Here is a 21,721-nt window from a genome sequence, read left to right as displayed (position 1 = left end):
AAAGCCACCAATCAGTGCTGGGGGCATGGTTGAACTACCTGTGATTTCCATAATTCTATAACTTTTCCTTATTGATTTTTAGACTTCTCAAGACTGAAATTGAATTGAATCAAACTGCAGTTGATTCACTAAGCTATGTGCAGCTATGGTGTCAGAATTAGCTTCTTAAAACTTGCCCCATATTTATTATGTGCTTTTGGTCAAGGAGATGTGACCTATTGAAAAGTGAGCAGGGAAAGCTGTGCGGTCCAAATTGTGATCCCGAGCGTTGCAACTGTGTCACAATTTGGCATAACTTAGTGGACCAAAGTAAGCCAATTAATAGGTGGCATACACATGACCAAACATTCGAAAAATGTGCCAAATTTATCAAATATGAGTCACAATGATAAATGTGGCACTTTCTAAAAATATATTGACTTAGTTTGCGCTGTATAAAAATTAACCGGCTTCAGGAATATCAGCCTATGAAATCATATAAGTTATTCACACTAGCAGAACTGATTGTACACTACATTTTTTTATATTTCTTTAAAGAGAGCCTGTCACTAGTGTCATGCTGCCTGAGCCATGGGCAGCATGAGTTAGAACATGGCTGCACAACTGCAGTCAGGTATGTTTTACTCTAAATCACTACAGCGAGCTGCTCCCTGCCAAGCTCCAGTTGACTGACCTGGACTGAGTCAGGTAAAAGCAGGTTGTGGGCTATGCTGTGGTAGTAACATAGCTCTCTATAGTCCCCAGGCATCTTTTCAAACTAGGTTTCCTCTGTCCATACTGTCCGTGAGTGGAACAGCACTAATCAGTTGACAGTTTCCCTTTAGAAAGCAATATAAATGCATGCGGGCAGAGTTTATAACAAAATATAGAAATGTCTAGATACACACACAACTTTTGGCATTTTGAAGTCACGAGTTTTTTTTTATATATAACCTCAAAACATGAGTCAGCATGTGATAGAGCTGCCAAAAAGAAAAACAAATTCAAATAAAAACACAACGCTAATTTGCGAATACAAGCTTAATTATCTCCAATAACAGAGATCTACTTTCTCTGCCCAAAAGATTTGCCCTGATACTTCCATAGTTATTGAGTTTCATTTGTGTCAAAGTATTATTTCCTATTCTCCATTTATGATAAAAGGAGAAAGAAAAAGCCAAATATGTATATCCAACCAATGGCAGTAATTTAATTTGGGCTCTTAAATAGAGACCTGTGTATTGTGTATGGCTTTCACTTAAAATGAATACCTGGTAGTTACAATAGTGAAATTGCCTCTCTGTCAAAAAGCTGCCCTCAACCAGTCAGAATTGCCATTAGTGTTTTTAGCGATTACAATTGACTGAGAGCAGATGGAAAACAAGGATCTCCTGACAATTGTAGCGTTTCCCTTACTTCAGGTCTTGGGGGACACTCGTTTTGCACGGGAATAACGCATACAGGCACGATTTTTCCACAAAAACAGTCTATTCCGGTTTATTAAACATCATAAACCATAACACAAACAGTTCATCATTTATATCAACGGAACACATTAACCACCGATAGTCTGTTCCAATGGCAGATCCGTGTCTGCCCGTAACCCCTTGTTACCTGGAGTTACCTTACAGGAGCTCCGGCTCCACACACTGACTCCTGCCAGTGCTGATTTACAGGGAAACTGCCTCACTGGGATCACCGTCCTTGTGACCAGGGCACCTCAGATAGTCTAGACCCACAGTAGGAACTGTAGCTTCCCCAACACAGAAACCGTCTCAGGCTCTGTAGATGCAGCCTTTCCATGCGCTTCCAGGAAGTCCAAACACAGGCACTTCCAACACACAGGCCATCAGTCCATGATCTTACCAAGTGCTTACAGGACTCCAGTCCATCCGCGGACAATCCAACACTCTGACCATTCCAGGACTCACACTCTTACCAGGTGCTTGCAGGACTCCAGCCCATCCAAGGACAATCCAACACCCTTGAGCATTCAGTCCATAGCCTCAGCAGTGCTTCCAGGACTCCAGCCCACTTCAGGACAATCCAACACCCAAGCTATTGCAGGACTCACTCCTCAGTGCTTCCAGGACTCCAGCCCATACCAGGACAATCCAACACTGACCGTTCATCAGGTCCACGGGCTCAGGTGCTTGCAGGACTTCTCCAATACCAGGAGTCTCCAACACCGACCGTCCAGGACCTTGCACATGGACCAAACGGATCCATACACAGGAACCACACAAGAACATGTGACCCACACCCTGGTCACATTACACACCTGTAACCACTCCCCTGGGTGGGAGTGTGGGTGTGTGTGACTAGTCTCACCCTCCCATCTATCATAACTAGCCCTGCCAATCTCCCATTAGAACTACACAATTACTTGTGGGACTACAGGTCCCAGAACACCAACCAAACTTCAGACTGACAGCGCAGAGTGTCTTCCTCTGCAACACACACCGGCCATTTACACTCCTGCCGGACTTTGTCTCATCACATTTATGCCTCCAAGGGCATCTTGAAGTGCACACACTGCGCCCCCTGGCTGTAACGTGGGTCACCGCACCACACATTGCTCATTTAAAGTATCCTTTACAACTTGGAGGAGTTGTCCTGTCATATAACCTTTCCTTAATGTAGGTCATTAATATCAGAACAGTGAATTCTACTGTAAACACTGAATGCAGCTGAACAGCACAGCACAGAACATTCAAAGCTGATCTGCAGTTCTTGACAATCGCTGCTACACATTGACTGAAGCTGAGCAGTTCAGCTCTGTTCAATGTTTACATCCGAAAAACTAATATCTACTGACTGGTGTTGGCTCTCCACTGATCTGATATTGATGACCTATCCCAAGGACTAATCATTAATACTATATGCCCAGACAGCCTCTTTGAATGCAAGCACTATATACAGGACTGGTTCTGTATAGTGAGACTTTGTGTTCTATTGTAGAGGTGCCTTAACAGATAATGCAGGGTGTCTGAATCTTGGGAAGCATAAATCAGATCATGTGTATTTTACTATATAAAATACTGCAGTGTTTCAGAGACGACATACCTTGAAAATCCAGCCAAGGACTATAAAAATAATAATTTTTATTTATATAGCGCCAACATATTCCACAGCGCTTTACAAATTATAGAGGGGATTTGTACAGACAATAGACATTAAAGCATAACAAAAGTCACAGATCAAAACAGATACCAAGAGGAATGAGGGCCCTGCTCTCGAGCTTACAATCTATAGGAAAAAGGGAGACACAAGAGTTGGATGGTAACAATTGCTTTCGTTGTTCGGACCGACTATAGGCCCAATTGATCAAAGCTTTTACATTTAAATTCTGGAGTGAAAAGTAGCAAAGTTTTTGTGCAAAGCAATCACAAAGTTTGCGATTTTTGTAATTCTCATGCCATTTTTGCCCAGCTCCGATAAAGTGGGCAGAGCTGGGGCTTGCCATCATATGCAATTCAAATTCATAACCAGAGACACAATTCTCTACACCACAATTTTTACTCTAGCCCTCAAGGCACATGTGACTTCTCAGACTTTCCTCAGAGAAAACATACGAGATTGCAATTAATCAGAGTTTGTCAGATTAAGGCCCCTTCTGTTAGGTGTCGAGTTCCCGCCGCTGCACAGGGGGAATCTCAAACCATGTCCACTGCGGTCTCCCATTCTCCTCCAGCCGCAGTGAAGCCTGCTCAGCAGACATCAGTCCCAGCGTCTGGCTCAAGCTGATACTGTGCACTTGGTTACTGCTGCCTTTCCAGGCTCAGCCCATGTAGCCAGCACTGATCAGTGGCAAGCAGATGTTCCAGGGACTACGTCCTGCTTTGCCCACGGGTCGACCTCTCATTGGAGGTCGGGGGTCACATGCTCAGGCCCTGTGGCAGCTCCTATTGGACCACTAGGAAGGTCCTGGAGAACCTCCGCTATAAAAGGTTTGCATGGCCACACGGCCATGCGCTAGTATAAATCAATTATTGTGTGTGTGAATGTATGCCTGTTCTGGTGAAAGCTCCGAATCATCCCATCCCTAGTGTTGATGAATGCTCGCAAATGTTGGAGCTGTCTAGCGCCAGTTAGTGCCATCCAGCAACAGGCACAATCTATAGCATCAGCAGCGTTAGCCAGTGCGGCATCATGCGCAACCAGTGCGCTTACCTGTCCCTAGTTAGGGCGGCTAGTGGTATCCGCCAGAGTGGCGCTGCGTGCACCCAGTGCGCTACATCTATTTTGTATTAATTTTCCCTCGCACCGCAGTTCCGGTGCCGAACACAAGTGGTCTAGAGGGACTCTAACCCCATGTCTTGGGAAAGAGTTCTGTGACTCTTTACTTGCGTTTCCTCTGCGGTATTGTGGCCCTGTGACGCAACAGGGTTCGCTTTCTTCATACCGAGTGTAGCTAACCCATATGTGTTTTCATTATACCACCATTTACTGTCCACCATTACCTAGCAGCGGGTATCATCTCTGCACGGTGGACCCCTGGAGGCGAACACACCTTACTCATCTTTATAATTATTTGATGCGTTCCGCAAGCCCTAACTCCTTCACACATCCTAGAGATTCCGGTAGTAGAAAAACCAGTACTGGTGAGATCCGTCGTCCTTGTGCCATCCGTATGTACATATGTGAATCCGTGTGGGTCCGTATCCATGTGTTCATGTGCTGTCAGTGTGACATATATGGAATGAAATGCAGCATAGAAATTAAAGAGTGTTATGTATTATAGAAGTTCAAAGATAGAGATAGATAGTGATGAGGGACACAGATAGATAGAAATATGTCAGTGTGATATACAATCAGTTCTTTGGTGTGTAGTTTTCTGTATTTGTATTTATTGAATTAATAAATAAATTTAAAAAATGGTGTAAGGTCCCCCTTATTTTTATTAATGAGCTGAGGGAAAGCAGGCAGCTGGGGGCTAGTGTTGTTAATAGATTGTGAACTTTTATGGATATTGGCCCCTTCCCAGAATAATATCAGCTCACAGCTGTCTGCATAGCTTTTACTGGTTATTAAAAGGAGGGACCCTAAAAAAACAAAACAAAAAACAGGCCAGCTCACTCAGAGGTTACCATGAGAACTGTCACCTGTGACCTAACCTTAATGACGTCACCGTGCGTCATTATAGCCGGGTTCGCACGCTATTCTCATTGTGCTCCAGAACAATAAAACCTCAAGCCTTGAATAAGGATCGAGTGGAGTAGAGGTCCATGATAAAAAAAAAAAGATTATTTTTTATAAAATCACCAAACATTAAAAATAATAATAAAACAATAATAAAATAAGCACAATGTCATATAGGGGACACTCATGGGTGAAAAATAAATATATATGAATATACTGTATATAATAAGGATAAGTAGGAATTGTTGGTATGGATAGTTACTATTTATTGACCCCCTCTTTTTGTGCGTGAAGATTTATCACGTTACCTATTACTTACCTTTAAAATGCCAGGTATACCATAATCATAGTTCAGGTTAATTATGGTAACTGTACTGTTGAACCGTCCTAGTTTTACCCACACCAACATTTCCTGCTTATCCTTATTATATATATTTAAATATATGGTATTTATTTTTAACACATGAGCATGCAATATTCATGGATGGACAAATAATGGAAGCACCTAACGTTTTGGCATCATAATCTTCGAACATGTAACAAACATGCAAACCGTGACATATGGTAATGTTTTGTAGTTGATTATTTGTGTGATGTGTATGTAAATTAACTGTTTGTTTTGCAGAATTGAAAGAACATTGATAAGAACCTGATACCAATGGCAGACCTCTTAGATTTTCAAAGAGGCCAAATTGTTGGTGCTCGTATGGCAGGCGCTAGTGTAACAGAAAGTGCCCGAATGCTTGGCGTGTCAAGAGGTACTGTCTCCAAAATAATGACTGCATTTGAAAGAGAACGAAAAACATCCGCAGCAAAGCACAGGTCCGGCCGAAAGTCGAAGTTGACTGAGAGAGACCGTCAGACTCTAAAGCGAATTGTGAGAGAGGATCGCAAGACCACGGCTCCGCAAATCACTACTGAGCTCAATGAACACCTACAGAACCCAGTTTCCACGAAAACTGTTTGTCGGGAGCTGCACAAATCTGGATTCCACGGAAGAGCTGCAATTAGAAAACTGCTGCTCAATGACAAATGTTTCCAAGCATTTAGAATGGTGTAGAAACCTCCAGAATTGGTTCCTCGAGCAGAGGTAACATGTGATATTCTCAGACGAATCATCGTTTACCCTATTTCCGACCTCCGGCCGAGACTACGCTTGGAGACAGCCGAAAGAAGCATTCCATCCAGACTGTCTTCTCCCAACCGTAAAACATGGCGGAGGTTCTGTGATGATCTGCGGTGCTATTTCGTGGAGCTGGGCCAATGATATCGCTTCATGGAAGAATTATCAGATGAGATTATTTATGCATTTTGGCGACCAAGTGCATCCAATGGTCCAAGCACTGTTCCCGGAGGGGAACGCAATCTTTCAGGATGATAATGCACTAATTCATACAGCTAGAATCGTTAAAGAATGGCACGAGGAACATTCTAATGAAGTTGAGCATCTCATCTGGCCCCCACAATCCCCAGACCTCAACATTATTGACTGTAACATGTTGTCCCCTTAAAAGATATAATTTTATTATAAATACCATAAAAATACCTAATCCCAGTGAAACACAAAAACAAAAAAAGAAAAAAAGTATCTAATTGTGCACCTAACCTAACATATAACCCTACGCTTACCTGCTATCCCTTCCTAGCAGTGGAGGTTGGCACCCTGATAGAACGATTTTGGCGCCCCCACTCAGCGGCAGCTATCCCCAGCTCACCCTGTTAAGTTCCTGACACGCTATAGGTGGGAAAACAATGAGCGTATAAAAGAAATGAAAAAAGCATAGGGTAAAGAACTAAAGTGCACAAACAATATATCAACCCCCATGCAGAATCCCAGGAGGGATACCCCAATTGCCCGGCATGTCAATCAGGTACATGGGGGTAGTTTGGAGGGGATCACCTTCTGCATGATTGAACTCCTAAAACCAAGGACAAGGGGAGGTGACTTTGATAAGGCCCTCCTAAAACGTGAGGCGGAGTGGATTTTTCGAATGCAGTCCGTGTCGCCGCGGGGGCTGAACGAATCTCTGACCTACACGTGCTTTCTGTAATGGCAGCATATTCATATACCTGGTACATCTTTAGGAAACTTCATTTTGCCCCTGTCTCACATTACACAAAAAGAATGGGGGACTTTAGCTTGGAACCGTCATATAAACCTTATATATATTTTTTTAGGTGTCAATTATGACTTACATCTATGAAATTTATTACTTCCCTGTATCTGGTACCAAACGGATATATTGTAGAACATTTCTTTTTGAGTATACTCTTATTATTATTTTCTATTATTGAATATTCATATGCCAGACTCTTAATCCTAAGTGGCTATTACAGCAAGGGCTGCTGCCACTATTATCTCCTGATCATTATAGATGCGTAAATTTAAATATTACTTTAAGAATCTCTCCGGCTTCGGTACATCCGGCGAATGCGCAGTTGTGGTGCTTAGACGTCCTTCAGAGCGTGCACTTCGCTCTTCTAGTAGGAAGTGCGGCGGCCATTAATATGTCTCTAGCGCGCCTAACTAGCGTGCGTTCCAGGACAGAGCGCATGCGTTACATCTTTGGACAATGGTATGCCTCTGGCGCATGCGCACTCTGTAGGCTCAACAGGAAGTATGGCGGCCTCCATCGCACATCATGTGTGGGCGCTCTGAGCACAATGTATATATCCGTTACGGTATGTATTATTTACACATATCTATGATTCTATTTGGTTGTGGGGGAGGGAACCACATGCCGCTATGGAAGTCTTGTATCAATCGATCCCGATTTTTGGACTTTGTTTGTTGCTATATCCGGTGTTTCTGGAAAAGATGGGGGCGGTTCCCCACTGGTGAGCTCTTACTGGCCAGTGGAGTTTATCCTTTATTATAAAAACCCTCCCCATTCTAACCGGGTCTGCCCAGGTATCAGGGCACCTGCATCTATGCACTACTGGTTCTACATCTCTGCCTCCTGAGGAACCGTATGACGGGGAAACGCATTTTTGGCGCTCAACATTATTGAGCATTTATGGTCGATTTTAGAGATTCAAGTTAGACGTCGAATTCCGCCGCCATCGTCGCTCAAAGAACTGATGGGTGTTTTATCTGCAGAATAGCCTAAATTCCTTTGGAAACAATTCACACCTTGTATGAATTCATACTTCGGAGAATTGAGGCTGTAATCGCCGCAAAAGGTGGACCTACTGTGACACTCACACCCCGACTGGTGGGCGTGAGCTCGGGGGGTTTGTGGCCCCACTGTGCCACAAACAAGACTACCCTGGAAGGGGCGTGACTATGACAGCTGCCTGGGTTTTCACTGGAGCCTCAGATGGTGAGGTCAGGCTTGTGCAGCAGGCAGCTGCCAGGTGCTACTCCAGGGTGGTGTCTGGCTGTGGCTGCTGATCCCACTTGGAGAACAGGAACACTAATACAGGTGCGGGCATCAGGCAGGACTGGCAGAAGAGTACGGCTGAAACTCAGACGAGTAGGCTGGCACGGCTCAGACACAGGGTTGGCAGAGAACACAGGGCTGGCAGGCACGGCAGAGAACACAGGGCTGGCAGGCACGGCAGAGAACACAGGGCTGGCAGGCACGGCAGAGAACACAGGGCTGGCAGGCACAGCAGAGAACACAGGGCTGACAGGAAAACAGGACTGGCAGGGACGGCAGGAACACAGGACTGGTTGGTGTGGTGTATGAAGGAACAGGTAGGGACCTGTTCACACAGGAGGTGCAGGTATGGATATGTAGTATGAAGAAACAGGTTCACTCTGGAGGTGCAGGTAAGAAAACAAGCAGAAAGGAATGAAGTATGAAGGAACAGGTTGGGACCTGTTCACACAGAAGATGCAGGTATGGAAACAAGCCAGAAGGAAAGGAGAATGAAGGAACAGGTTGGGAGCTGTTCACACAGGAATAGAAGTGCAAGGCTGTAGATAGGAGTGGAAGAGCAGCAAGAGATAGTGTAGCAACAAAAGCTAAGCAGAGCAGAACCACAAGGAATGCTGAGAGGAGCTGCAGCAAGAGATTTCTGCAGAAGCTAAGCAGAGCAGAACCGCAAGGAATGTGGAGAGAAGCTGCAGCAAGAGAATACTGCAGCAGCAGAAGCTAAGCAGAGTAGAATGGAGCAGAACCGCAGGAGTGCAGAGCAGAGGTAAAGCCACAAAGGTACAGAGCACGCAGAGCCGCAAGAGTGAGGAGAATAAGCAGACTGAGAACACAAGGAAAGACACAACAGGGAAAGAAGCCACAGACAAGGAGACAGAGGTAGGACAAAGTACAGACAAGGCAATGGAACAAGACACAAGGACAAAGACACAGGGACCAGGATATTCTGCCTCCTGGAGGGCGGACAACAAGATCAAGGCAAGAACACAGCGAAAGACCACTAGAGAGGGAGTAACACAGAGCAAGGCCTGGCAAACTCAGAAGCTAAACACAAACTGAGCTAACACATTGCACAGGCCCAGTCCACTGGGTGGAGCTGCACTAAATACTGGAGGCCTCTTGGTACTTGGTCAAGAACAGATTAGACAGGTGCACCTGATATCTATAGGAACCAGAGAGTTCAGGCGCCACCCCCCTATACACACAGCCAGGAAGCATGCAGAGGGCAGAGGCACAGAATATGGAGCTGGCAAGAGATAGAAACCGCATCATGACCTGGAGCAGTGGGTAAGATAGTGTGAGAGATGAGAGGCCATGCCGTGATGCCAGCAGAGTTGTTGTTACACCTATACCACATTAAACTAACTTTTGTTGATTTTTCCAGATGTTTCCATTATTTGGCCCAACCCCTGTATGACATTATGCTTATTTTACTATGGTTTTTGTTGTTTGGCGATTCAATGAAAATAATTATTTTTTTATCATGGCCCTCTTTTCCACTTGATCCTTATTCTGGGCTTCAGGTTTAGCTGTTCTATGACTTTTCTGAAGTGCCATTAATATTACTAGTGGCCATTAGTATTTAATTGGTCTCATTGTGTTCTGGCTGCAGTGCTGAGTGCTCACGTTACTGATGCCACTGCTCAACACAGTCTCCGGATGTAGCAAAGTTGGGCTCATCGTCGGACCTCTTTATTATGGATATACTGTGGACAGGTCAGATTAAATTTTAATTTTATAGTTTTAAAAGGGTAAATTAAGTGTATTGTCACAGAGTGCTTTTTACAATCAAAGGACTTTTCTCTGTGTGTATATTTAATACTTTTGAATATGGGGTTAGTAATGGGGGTGTCTTATAGACACCTCTCTATTACTAACCCCTGGGCTTGATGTCAGCGGACATTACAGACTACCCAGAAAGTTGTGAGCGGTTATTAATGGGCTTGGAACCTTTTTGAATATTGGCCTCTTCCCAGAATAATAACACCAGCCCATAGCTGTCTGATTTCCCTCTTAAAAATACAAGAAAACACAATTTTCTTTATTTAATTCATTTAATGTGTGCTATTTCCAAACTCCGATGCTGACTACAACTGTCATCAACATTGCCTGGTCACACTGATCGCGGGGAGACCAGGCGAGGATGGCGATAGTTGTAGATAGCGCTATTTCTAGGCGGCGCGGGATGACGACTGTCATCAGTGTCGCCTGTTCTCACAGACCACAGGGAGACCAAGCGAAGATGATGATAGTTGTAGTCAGCAACCGGTGGCTGGAAAAGCTGCATTCCCCAGCTGCTGGAGAATTTTATTTGGGTACGTGTCACACAGATGTTACACGGGTATCATCCATGTGCCATCAGTGTGCACGTCTGCGGCACGCATTTCCTCTGTGGTGCCGGATAAAAAAAGGACATGGTCCGTGTGAAAAACCTGACATGTGCGCTCCACCATTGAATACAATGGATGTGCATGTGTCCATATTTGCGGTCCTTAAAAAACGACGGCATACAGACATAAAAAATGCACTTGTGAAGGAGGTCTAAAACGTACACAACTGCAATAAAGGAGGCATTGTCTCTTTTATGCTGCCAGTAGTTCGGGCACCATGAATCACTTTACAAAATATCAATATACAGTATAATCTCCTGAAAGTTTTAAACATATTTTATCTTTGGTGTTCAAAGGGATATTTAAAGAGAACCTGTCAGCTGATTCATGCTCTCCAAACTATGGTAGCATGATTCAGATTCTGGTGGACGATTGCAGCCAGTTATATTTTTCTCCGAAATGCTCTGGTTTTTCTGTGAAAATATAGCATGAAGATTTGTCATATCACCTCTAGCAGGTTTTGATTCATGCTGTCCGTAGTTTGGGTGACCATATTATAAGAAATAAATGTATATAAAAATAGTGAAGTTGAATATTCATCTTAGAACACAATTCAATTACATTTTAAGGAAACAAGTGCCAAATTGATGAGTGTTCAGAAACAGTACATAGGACTCACTGGAAATGGCTGACAAACACTCTGGTGACCACAAGCGTCAGATTCAATGCTATTAGCATATGTCCCAACATGTTGGCAACTAATTGCTGTGGTTACTCATCCATTATGATTATAACGCACTGACCCAAGCATTGTGTTCTAAGCCCAATGTCCATAATTTTGCAAAGTTTAATTTATTGTAATAACTGCTAATTGATCACTGTTACATTGATTATTAAACCATTCACAAAATTATTATTCAGTCTCATATGAGTATGGTAACACAGTTTCAAGGCTACATTATGTATGATATGTGATATATGTGATATATATAAACTCCAAATGATTCACTTAAGTATGTTAGGATTGTTTTGGTACAAAATATTGAGCGGATAGCCAATTATGAAGTTAGATGAGGAGCTGTTTTACCCTTTAGAGGGAGCCTGTCATCGGATTAGTTGTTGAGGCAGCAGGAAAAATCTGTTAATGTGTCAAACACTATAAAGGAACTGTAAGGCAGGGAATTAATACAGTAATATACAAATGCTGGTGATTTCAGAGGCATGGGAGACCTTTCAGGTTACCTTTAAAGTAAAATGAAAATAAATTAACATAGGGTGGGGGTGAGGACCAAATCACAGTTGTGTGAAAAAGTGTTTGCCCCCTTCCTGATTTCCTATTCTTTTGCATGTTTGTCACACTTAAAAGTTTCATATCACAAAACAAATTTAAATAGACAAAAATAACAAGTAATCACAAAATGCAGTTATTAAATGAAGGTCTTTATTATTTAGGGAAAATGAAATCCAAACCTTCAGGGCCCTGTGTGAAAAAGTGATTGCCCCCTTAACCTACATACAGGTATATGGTCATTTCCTGAGGAAGAAGTGCTTGACAGTTTGAAACATGTTGAATAAAAACAACATTAATGAATTGCTTAGATTCTGTACACAGCAGCTTAGTAGATAACCACAAATTATCCTTATCTAAGTGGTTTTTGGTTTTATGACCCGTAGATTCACAGCAGCTGTACACATTCTTTTCAAAGCATGACTCAGGTTACTAGAATCTGATTAACAACTTTAATTGTATGTCAGATATGACCCTATTTGCCCTACTTTCTTCCTAGGAATTCATTTTTAAGGTCACGCCACAGCATCTCAAATCTGATTTTGATTAGGCCACTCAAGTCTTAATTTTGTTTTTCTTAAGCCATTCAGAGGTGGACTTGCTGGTGTTTTGGATCATTGTACTGCTGCATAACCCAAGTGTGCTTCAGCTTAAAATCACAAAAAGATGGCCATACATTCTTATTCAACATTTTTTGGTAGATAGCAGAATTCATGGTTCCATTTACCACAGCACGTTTTCCAGGTCCTGAAATACCAAATCAGCCCCAGACCTTCTCATGACCACAACTGTATTTCACTGCTGGTATGATGTTCTGTTTTCTGAAATGCTGTGTTACTTCTACGCCAGATGTAATGGGACATACACCTTCCGAAAAGTTCAACTTTTGTCTCATCAGTCCACAGAGTATTCTCCCAAAAGTCTTGGGGATCATCAAGCTGTTTTCTGGCAAAACTAAGACGAGCCTTTATGTTCTTATTGCTCAGTAGTGGTTTTTATCTTGGAACTCTTCCATTCAGGTTATTTTTGCCCAGTCTCTTTCTTAGGACAGCATTACACTAGCGTATAATACGGACGAGTGCTATGCGAGAAAACATCGCAAAGCACTTGGACCAACGTTAATCTATGGGGAAGCTCACATCACCGTTTTTTTCTCGGGCTTATTCTACGTGTGAGTGAAATTGCAGCATGCTGCGATTTTACACGTATATCGGTCGAGTCTCGCCAATGCAAGTCTATGGGTGGCCACTCCTGGGATGGTTCAACACTGTTCCATTTTTGCAATTTGTGGATAATGGCTTTCATTGTGGTTTGCTAGAGTCCCAAAGCTTTAAAAATGGATTTTATAACCTTTTCCAGACTGATAAATATGACTTTGTTTCTCATTTGTTCCAGAGTTTCTTTGGATTGCGGCTTTTGAGGATCTTTTGGTCTACTTCACTTTGTCAGACAGGTCCTTTTAAGTGATTTCCTGGTTGAGAACAGGTGTAGCAGTAATCAGGTCTGGGTGTGGCTAGGGAATGTAAACTCAGCTTCCCGAAAATATGATAATCCACTGTTAATTTATGTTTTATTGGGGGTAATGAAATTCTATTTCCCTTAATAATAAAGACCTTCATTTAAAAATTGCATTTTGTGTTTACTTGTGTTAACATTGTCTAATATTTAAATTTGTTTGGTGATCAGAAACAGGTGTGACAAACATTTTTTCAAACAACAGCTCTGGCAAAAAGAGACCACTGCAAAATGTTTAGTTTGTCTGTTTTTTATCTTTATAGGTACCGTATTTCCTGGCGTATAAGATGACTTTTTGACCCCTAAAAATTGTCGCAAAAGTCGGGGGTCGTCTTATACGCCGGGGACGGCGTGTGCAGGGAGCGATCCTGCATTTCGGCGTGTGGTTCCCAGGGTCTGGAGGAGAGGAGACTCTCCTTCAGGCCCTGGGATCCATATTCATGTAAAAAATAAAGAATAAAAATAAAAACATGGATATACTCACCCTCGGACGGGCTCTGGATCACATGTGACCGCGACGTCATCGAAGGACCTTCACTCACCGCATTCTAAGGAACAGAGGGAGACGCTTGCAGCGCTGTGATCCAGGGCCCGTCCGAGGGTGAGTATATCTATGTTTTTTATTTTTATTCTTTATTTTTTACATGAATATGGATCCCAGGGCCTGAAGGAGAGTCTCCTCTCCTCCAGACCCTGGGAACCACACACCGTATAAGATGACTGGGTCGTATAAGATGACCCCCGTCTTATACGGCGGGCATATCCCAAATTCCATATTTTATATGGAAAAGTTGGGGGTCGTCTTATACGCCCAGTCGTCTTATACGCCAGAAAATACAGTATATTTTTGAGTAAAATGTAAATTGTTCATTTATTCTATAAACTTCTGACAACATGTCTCCAAATTTCCAAGCAATATACTTTGTATTTGTTTTCTGAAAAGGAGAAATGGTCAATATTTAAAAATAAACAGTGCTTTCAGACCTCAAATAATGCAGAGAAAACAAGTTCAGAATCATTTAGAAACAACAATACTAATGTTTTAACTCAGGAAGAGTTTAAAAATCATGGTTATTCCACAAAATATTGATTTCTGATCACAGCTTTCATGCGTCTTGGCATGCTTTCCTCCAGTCTTTCACACTGCTTGTGGCGCAAAGAATTAAGAAAGTTCTTCTTTGTTTGATGGCTTGTGACTATCCATCATCCTCTTGATTACATTCCAGAGGTTTTCAATGGGGTTCAGGTCTGGAGATTGGGCTGCTGTCTCTTAATTTTTGCCAGCACCGTATTTATTTTTCAATGAAGTACTATAATTTTTGCACCTTTTTTGTAGAGAGCTGCCTACATTTTTTTCTTTTTTTGAGGATGTTTAGTAACTATCTAGGAGGCTTGGCACCCAGACATTTATTAGGCTAGTGCTGCTTCATTTTTTAAAGGGAATTTGTCACAAGGGTTTTGCTATCTCGTCAGCGAAAAGTATAATATAGAAGCGGGACCTTGATTCTAAAGATGTATCAATCAGACTTTCTGGGTGTAGCAGTTGTGATGTAGGATGGGTGAAGGGCAGACGATTAGTTCCTTGACATTCTAAAGGGTTCAAAGTATTTGATGCTCATGTATGTTATAAAAAGGTAACACTCAGTGAGGCTTTATTTAGCTAAGACAGGGTTAACTGTAATGGCCTGCCCAGTTTGGGAAAAGGAATAGAGTGTTAGTGTCAAGGACAGGAAGTGACAGAGTCAGTGAGTGCTGAGCAGTGACAAGTAACAGGGCAATGACAGGAGCTGCTAGGGACAGCGTGAGCACAGAACCTTGGGGAAGTGGATTGCCAGAGAACCACTCCACACGAGTCCCCTTTGTCGGCCTTGGAACCTGTAGATAGACGTTGGGGCACACTCCTTCTGCAAAGCTGCAAAACTAACTGGACTAAAATCTCTAGAGGCAGAGTGAGATGGATTCCAAACATACTGCTAGAGAAGAAGATCCGTTAGAACTAGAAGAGATAGTAAAAGTGATGTTCTACCTATATTAAAAGCCAGGGCTGAAGTTGTGTCCGCTACCTGTGGGAAAGATGACAACTCCCTGGACCTTAGCCTATATGCCTGCCTATATGCGTGTTTTCTGGATTGATGGCTGCCCTGGTTTCAGAAGAGGGATTTCTGGAGACAGAAGAGGCTTATAGCCCTGAAATAAGTGAGATGAACCTCACTAAGAGCAGCACTCCGAAACTGGGACATGAGTTGTCTGTAGGATGCCAAAGCAAGTGGGGACTGAAGCTTGCCCACGACTACCTCGCTTGGGCATCTTACAGTGACACAGAGGTTTTAGATGGAGCCATGCTCAGAAAGCTAACATTACCCACACTAAGCTCTTTATGTACATTGTCTATTGACAGTAATATGCTTACCAGAGGAGGGGGTGTAGTTGTTCTAGCAAGCACATGAGATGAATTCAAGGCAGTGATTGTCTCCAGGTGATAAAACATTCATTGTAAATAAGCAAGGGCACACAGCCTAATAAGTGACACAAGGTTGAAATATGTGTTTCAGCTCCTATCTCCTACTGTCTTCACATTATAAAGCAAAAACTTGCTGACAGATTCCTTTAACCCCTACACCACCAATATTTCATTCTGTTTTTTTGCAAATCTTCATTGCGGTTCCAGAGATATGAGTCTTTATATAGTGCCAAGTTTTATGGCCTTCCGAGGGGGCATGGCTCACAGGATTTTCTGTGGATGTGTCTTTAAGTTGCTCTGCACTACTACGCTGTGAGTCACCCCCCTTGCAAAGACCATAAAAATGCACTAAATAAAAAAGTCCATATCTCTGTAATAAATAAAAGGGAATACATAAAGGAGCAGAGGGAATAAAATGAGGGAAAAAAAACAGGCCAGTTCTCTTTAACTTTAAAGGACCACTCTGTGTAAGTCTATGAGACTCAGAATGAGGCTCTCATAGCCTTGTTCTACGGTCCACAAAAAAGAAACTGAGTCGGTAGGCCACAAATGCAGAAAAAAGAAACTGAGTCACAAATGCAGTCACGTGATGCCGAAGCGGCGATGGTAACAGCAGAAGATGGTGACCAATAACTATTGTAATCCACCCTCTACAAACATATTGCAGATTGCTAACACAGGGGGCAATAAAAAAAATGCAAGAGAGGTTCTTTAATGTGTTTAGCTCTTTCCTACTACAGGTAAGCTTTTTCTTTATAAAAACAGATAGCATGTCATAAATCTTCTTCTGGCACCTTCCTTTCTGCTTTCAAACATGCCACAATCACGCCTATCCTTAAAAAGCCAACCCTCGATCCAACTGCTATTTCCAGCTATCGCCCAATATCACTGCTCTCATTCGCTTCCAAACTCCTGGAGCAGCACGTCCACTCTGAACTTTCCTCCCACCTCTCATCTAACTTGCTCTTTGACAATCTACAATCTGGTTTCTGCCCCATCACTCAACTGAGACAGCCCTGACCAAAATCACTAACGACCTACTTACCGCCAAAGCTAATGGACAATACTCTGTACTCCTCCTTCTAGACCTGTCCTCTGCTTTCGACACGGTTGACCACTGCCTCTTACTACAGATCCTTTCCTCCTTTGGCATCAAAGACCTCGCCCTATCCTGGATCTCCTCGTACCTTTCCAACCGCACATTCAGCGTCTCCCATTCCCACACTACTTCCTCATCCCACACTCTCTCTGTTGGAGTCCCCCAAGGCTCTGTTCTAGGACCCCTACTCTTCTCACGCTATACACTTAGCTTGGGCCAACTCAAAGTCCCATGGATTCCAGTACCACCTCTATGCTGATGACACTCAGATCTACCTCTCTGGCCCAGACGTCACCGCTCTGCTGTCCAGAACCCCAGAGTGCCTATCAGCCATATCCTCCTTCTTCTCCTTTCGCTTCCTCAAACTCAAGGTGGACAAATCTGAACTCATCATCTTTCCTTCATCCCATAGATATTCCTTACCTGACCTATCTATCGCAATCAATGACATCATGCTTTCCCCCGTACCGGAAGTCCGCTGCCTCGGAGTAACCTTCAACTCTGCCCTGTCCTTCAAACCGCACATCCAAGCTCTTTCCACCTCCTGTCGCCTCCAGCTCAAAAATATCTCCAGAATCCGTCCTTTCCTCAACCGTCAATCTACTAAAATGCTTGTGCACGCCCTCATCATCTCCCGCCTTGACTACTGCAACATCCTTTTCTGCGGCCTCCCTGCTAACACCCTTGCACCTCTCCAGTCCTTTCTTAACTCTGCTGCCCGACTAATTCATCTCTCTCCTCGATACTCCTCCGTTGTCCCCTCTGCAAATCTCTTCACTGGCTCCCATTCCCTCAGCATATCCAGTTCAAATTACTAATACTGACCTACAAAGCCATCCACAACCTGTCTCCTCCATATATCTCTGAACTAATCTCCCGATATCTTCCCTCACGTGATCTCCGGTCCTCCCAAGACCTTCTTCTCTCCTCCACACTTATTCGCTCCTCATCTAACCGCCTCCAAGACTTCTCCCGAATATCCCCCATCCTCTGGAATTCTTTGCCCCAACACGTCCGACTATCAACCACATTCGGATCCTTCAGACGGAACCTGAAAACCCATCTCTTCAGGAAAGCCTACAGCCTGCACTGACCCAGCTGCCTCCTCATGACTACCGAAGCTACCCCCTCACCAACACCGGAGCTCCTGCAACCCTCAACCTTCTGTCTCCTTCCCCATAATCCTGTAGAATGTAAGCCCGCAAGGGCAGGGTCCTCCCCCTTCTGTATCAGTCTGTCATTGTTAGTTTGTTTACTGTAAGTGATATCTGTAACTTCTATGTAACCCCTTCTCATGTAAAGCACCATGGAATCAATGGTGCTATATAAATAAATAATAATAATAAATCGTTAACAACTGCTATGAAGGAATTCGGAGGCAATGAAAAAGTGCTCAGTTCATTTCCTCCATAGAATCTTGTGTTAAATTATTTACTGGCGTCAAACCTGAAACCTAACAAATTCTTCTATTTGTACAGCCTCTCACCTAATCTTACTGTATTCATGTATACAATATGATAACAAGGAAAATAGATGTATAATATCTCCATATCTATCATACATAGTCTACATGAATATTTAATATACTTATATCTATGAATATATAACTAAATTACTCACTGAGATCTCTGGTTTTCTTTTTTCGCCTGAAGAACACTTAGTTGAGGCAGTGATGGCAATACAGGTAAAGCTGGGCCACTCCTGTGCTACATATTATCTGCAGTTCTTCCCTACTCTCCTCTACCCCTCCCCATACTGAACTTTGTATTGTATGATGTGACGAGTAGAATACAGAGTTCAGACCCAGAACCAAACCTATATGTGTGGTAAGAATGACAAAATCACCGCATTTTACAAAAGATATGTCACAACATTCATGATTTCATTTGATACATTGAACCGTAAAGATACTTAAACAACAAGTTTTACTCACTTTTAGGATGCACAATTTCTTATTATCCTATTTATTTTTTTTGTAATTCCAGGGACAAAATATGCAATTAGTTTTCTGTGGATTTGCTATGACTTTAGCTGTCATGATATGTTGTCAGTATTTCTCTCCAATTGCTCCCACCATTTAGGATACCTTGCCCACTGGCATCCACTGCTCACCTGTCCAGTTGTGCCCCCTTAGGAGTTTCTCCTCCCTTCTTCTCTGGGATCTCCTCCTCCTGTGTTGTATTCTTTTCAGTCTGCTCTGATGTTTCTGAAATATCCTGAGCTGTCACTTCTGTAAGACCCGCCCTATGGCAGCCAGATGCCTGAGATTCCAATGAAGGTGACATCCCCAGATCTTGTCCAACAAGTTCATCGGCTTTCACCATCTCTTGTGCCAGCCTTTGTAATTGGGCTTGCTCTTTTTCTTCTTTAGTCATGGTAATTATAACTTCAAACCTCATTCTGGCTGTATTTGGTGATGCCTGTGATTTTAAGTCATGTTTCATTGGTGGTGAAAGGGGTACTGTAGGGGAATCAGACAGATTCTGCACTATTTCATGCTCTAGAAACTCTCTGTGCTGATTTTGTGTCTGGTCTTCAATTGGGCCCTGCAGCTCTTTGGTCTCTTTTTGCAATCCATATTTTGTTATATCATTTGTATGCGCTAAAGAGGTTCGATTGCCGCCTAGCTTTGCAAATTCTGTATGTAATCTTAATAATTCCTGAGAACTGGGTGAACTATTTTGTGATTCTTCTGGAGATAGGTTAACACATGTTTGGTCTGTTTTGATTTGTGCTGCATCTTGAGAAAGGATGCTGTTATAGCAAGGTATGTGTTTTGTAATCATTTCAGTATCTTCTTTTTTTTTGCTTTTGTAAGCCTTAGTCTTAGCTTTCTTCTGTGTTAGACTGTTTTTTACTTTGGATTCTTTAATAAATGATTCTTCTAGCATGAGATTCTTTGATAGCATGCGATAATAAATAGGGCTTCGATATTGGTCAGGGTCTTCACACTGGTCTATAACCTCTAAAGTCTGAGAGTCTCCAGACAGAGGATAAATTGGTGAACCTGGCGTTTGCTGGTCTTGTGACATATAGTCATTCAGTACACTCTCTGCCCAACATGGAAGTGAATCTTCATCTTCTCCTTCTAGTCTTTCTGGAAAGGCAAATGGCAGCTGAACATTTTTCCCTTTTGTGGACGCTGGGATTGGGCTGTTGTTTCCATCATCAGCAGTTATAAAATCAAATGATGTTGACATCTCCAGATTCATTTGCTCTCTCTTAGAACAATGTTCAAAAATTTTAGGGGTGCTCTGAGCAAAAGGATATTGAACAATGCAGGACTTAGGATGTCTCCTTTCCAAATCCAGTTCACTTCCCACAACTGGTCTTTCCAATCGTCCCACAGACCACTGCAATTCTGTTGGGCTTGAAATATTAGGGGAAGCATTGCTATATTCAAAGGTGTTAAACCTTTTCTTGCGCCAGGTCAGACTTCCAAACCTCTGAAGAAAGCTAGGCCCTGGAAACTCCAACTCCGAGTAACTAAGTGAACGAGTCTGAAAAAGAGATGAAAAGAAAAAAGTGTAAAAACAGAGCATTTTTACTCAAAATGCATAAATGGCCATATAATAGTAATAGAGAAGTTAGAACAGAGCCCATTATCTGAGAAAGTAAATCAAACACCAATATTGATGCACTTTCTTAGCAAAATAAAAAGGTGGCTGAAAACAGAGAAATGCCACCACACCTGAGAAAGGCAATGTTCACATTTCCATTTGAACATTATCTTTGCTCTGTTCTAGGAACACACAGAAATAAGCTGGAGTCACACTAAAGGAATAAAAAAATCGTTCCGATTCTCACTGCCGAGAGGCGCACAAGTGTTCTCCGTATGGTAATCTGTGTGTCATGCATTTGCAATGTGATGATGTAATATTTTCTCAGCCACTTATCCGTATGACATCCGTATGGCTTTACATTTCTCACGTTTCCCCAGTGTGTCATCCTTTTAAATAACTGGCTCAATAGTCTGAAATGAATAAAAACCTAATCAAGCAGGCCATATATTCTGTCCACAAGAAGTTTACTCCTCAAATCTTTCAAAAAGAGGCCCTGCTGGTGTCTTGCTCTTCCTGGTTTGTGAAAAACATGTGCGACTGGCTATCCTTAAACACAGCGGGTTCATTTACATTGGGTCTTGTCTCAACGTTTTGGGGATTGTTGATCCGTGGAGGCTTGTTCCTGGATTTTTTATTGTTTGCCAGGATAATCTGCATGCCAAGCTTCCTGTTCTTGGCTGATGCAATTTCCTGGCTTCAGGAAAAAGTGTACGTATTTGTCGCACACTATACGGATAGTCCGTCTGGCGTTCGAGTTTTTATCGCACCCAAAGGTTTGCATTGGCGAGTCTCAAAGGATATACACGAACAATCGCAGCATGCTGTGATTTTGCATGCATGCCGAATACGTATGAGAAAAAAAAAACGCTGATCTCGATTGCATCATTGAATAACATTCGTCCTAGTGCAATGCGATTTTCACTCGCATTGCACTCGGATGTTGTACGGTAGTGTGACTCAGGCC

The 21,721-nt window shown here is 42.7% G+C and overlaps 1 protein-coding gene across 2 annotated transcripts in view; it reads right to left on the bottom strand.

The window, feature by feature from the left end:
* CRYBG2 (crystallin beta-gamma domain containing 2) overlaps window positions 1–21,721 on the bottom strand; it is a 387,765-nt gene that overhangs the window by 128,158 nt on the left and 237,886 nt on the right. The window contains exon 3 of one of the 2 annotated variants that reach the window (XM_069756757.1): window positions 19,307–20,694. In XM_069756757.1, the coding sequence (XP_069612858.1) occupies window positions 19,307–20,694 (1,388 nt within the window). Of the gene's footprint in view, window positions 1–18,814; window positions 18,927–19,306; window positions 20,695–21,721 lie in introns of those variants that run through there. The other variant, XM_069756758.1, reaches the window with a different exon arrangement.

The sequence above is a fragment of the Ranitomeya imitator genome, chromosome 3 (genome assembly GCF_032444005.1).
Source record: "Ranitomeya imitator isolate aRanImi1 chromosome 3, aRanImi1.pri, whole genome shotgun sequence".
In the NCBI taxonomy this organism is placed as follows: domain Eukaryota; kingdom Metazoa; phylum Chordata; class Amphibia; order Anura; family Dendrobatidae; genus Ranitomeya; species Ranitomeya imitator.
The sequence above is the reverse complement of the archived record's forward strand: the minus strand, read 5'-3'. Positions and strand labels throughout refer to the sequence as shown.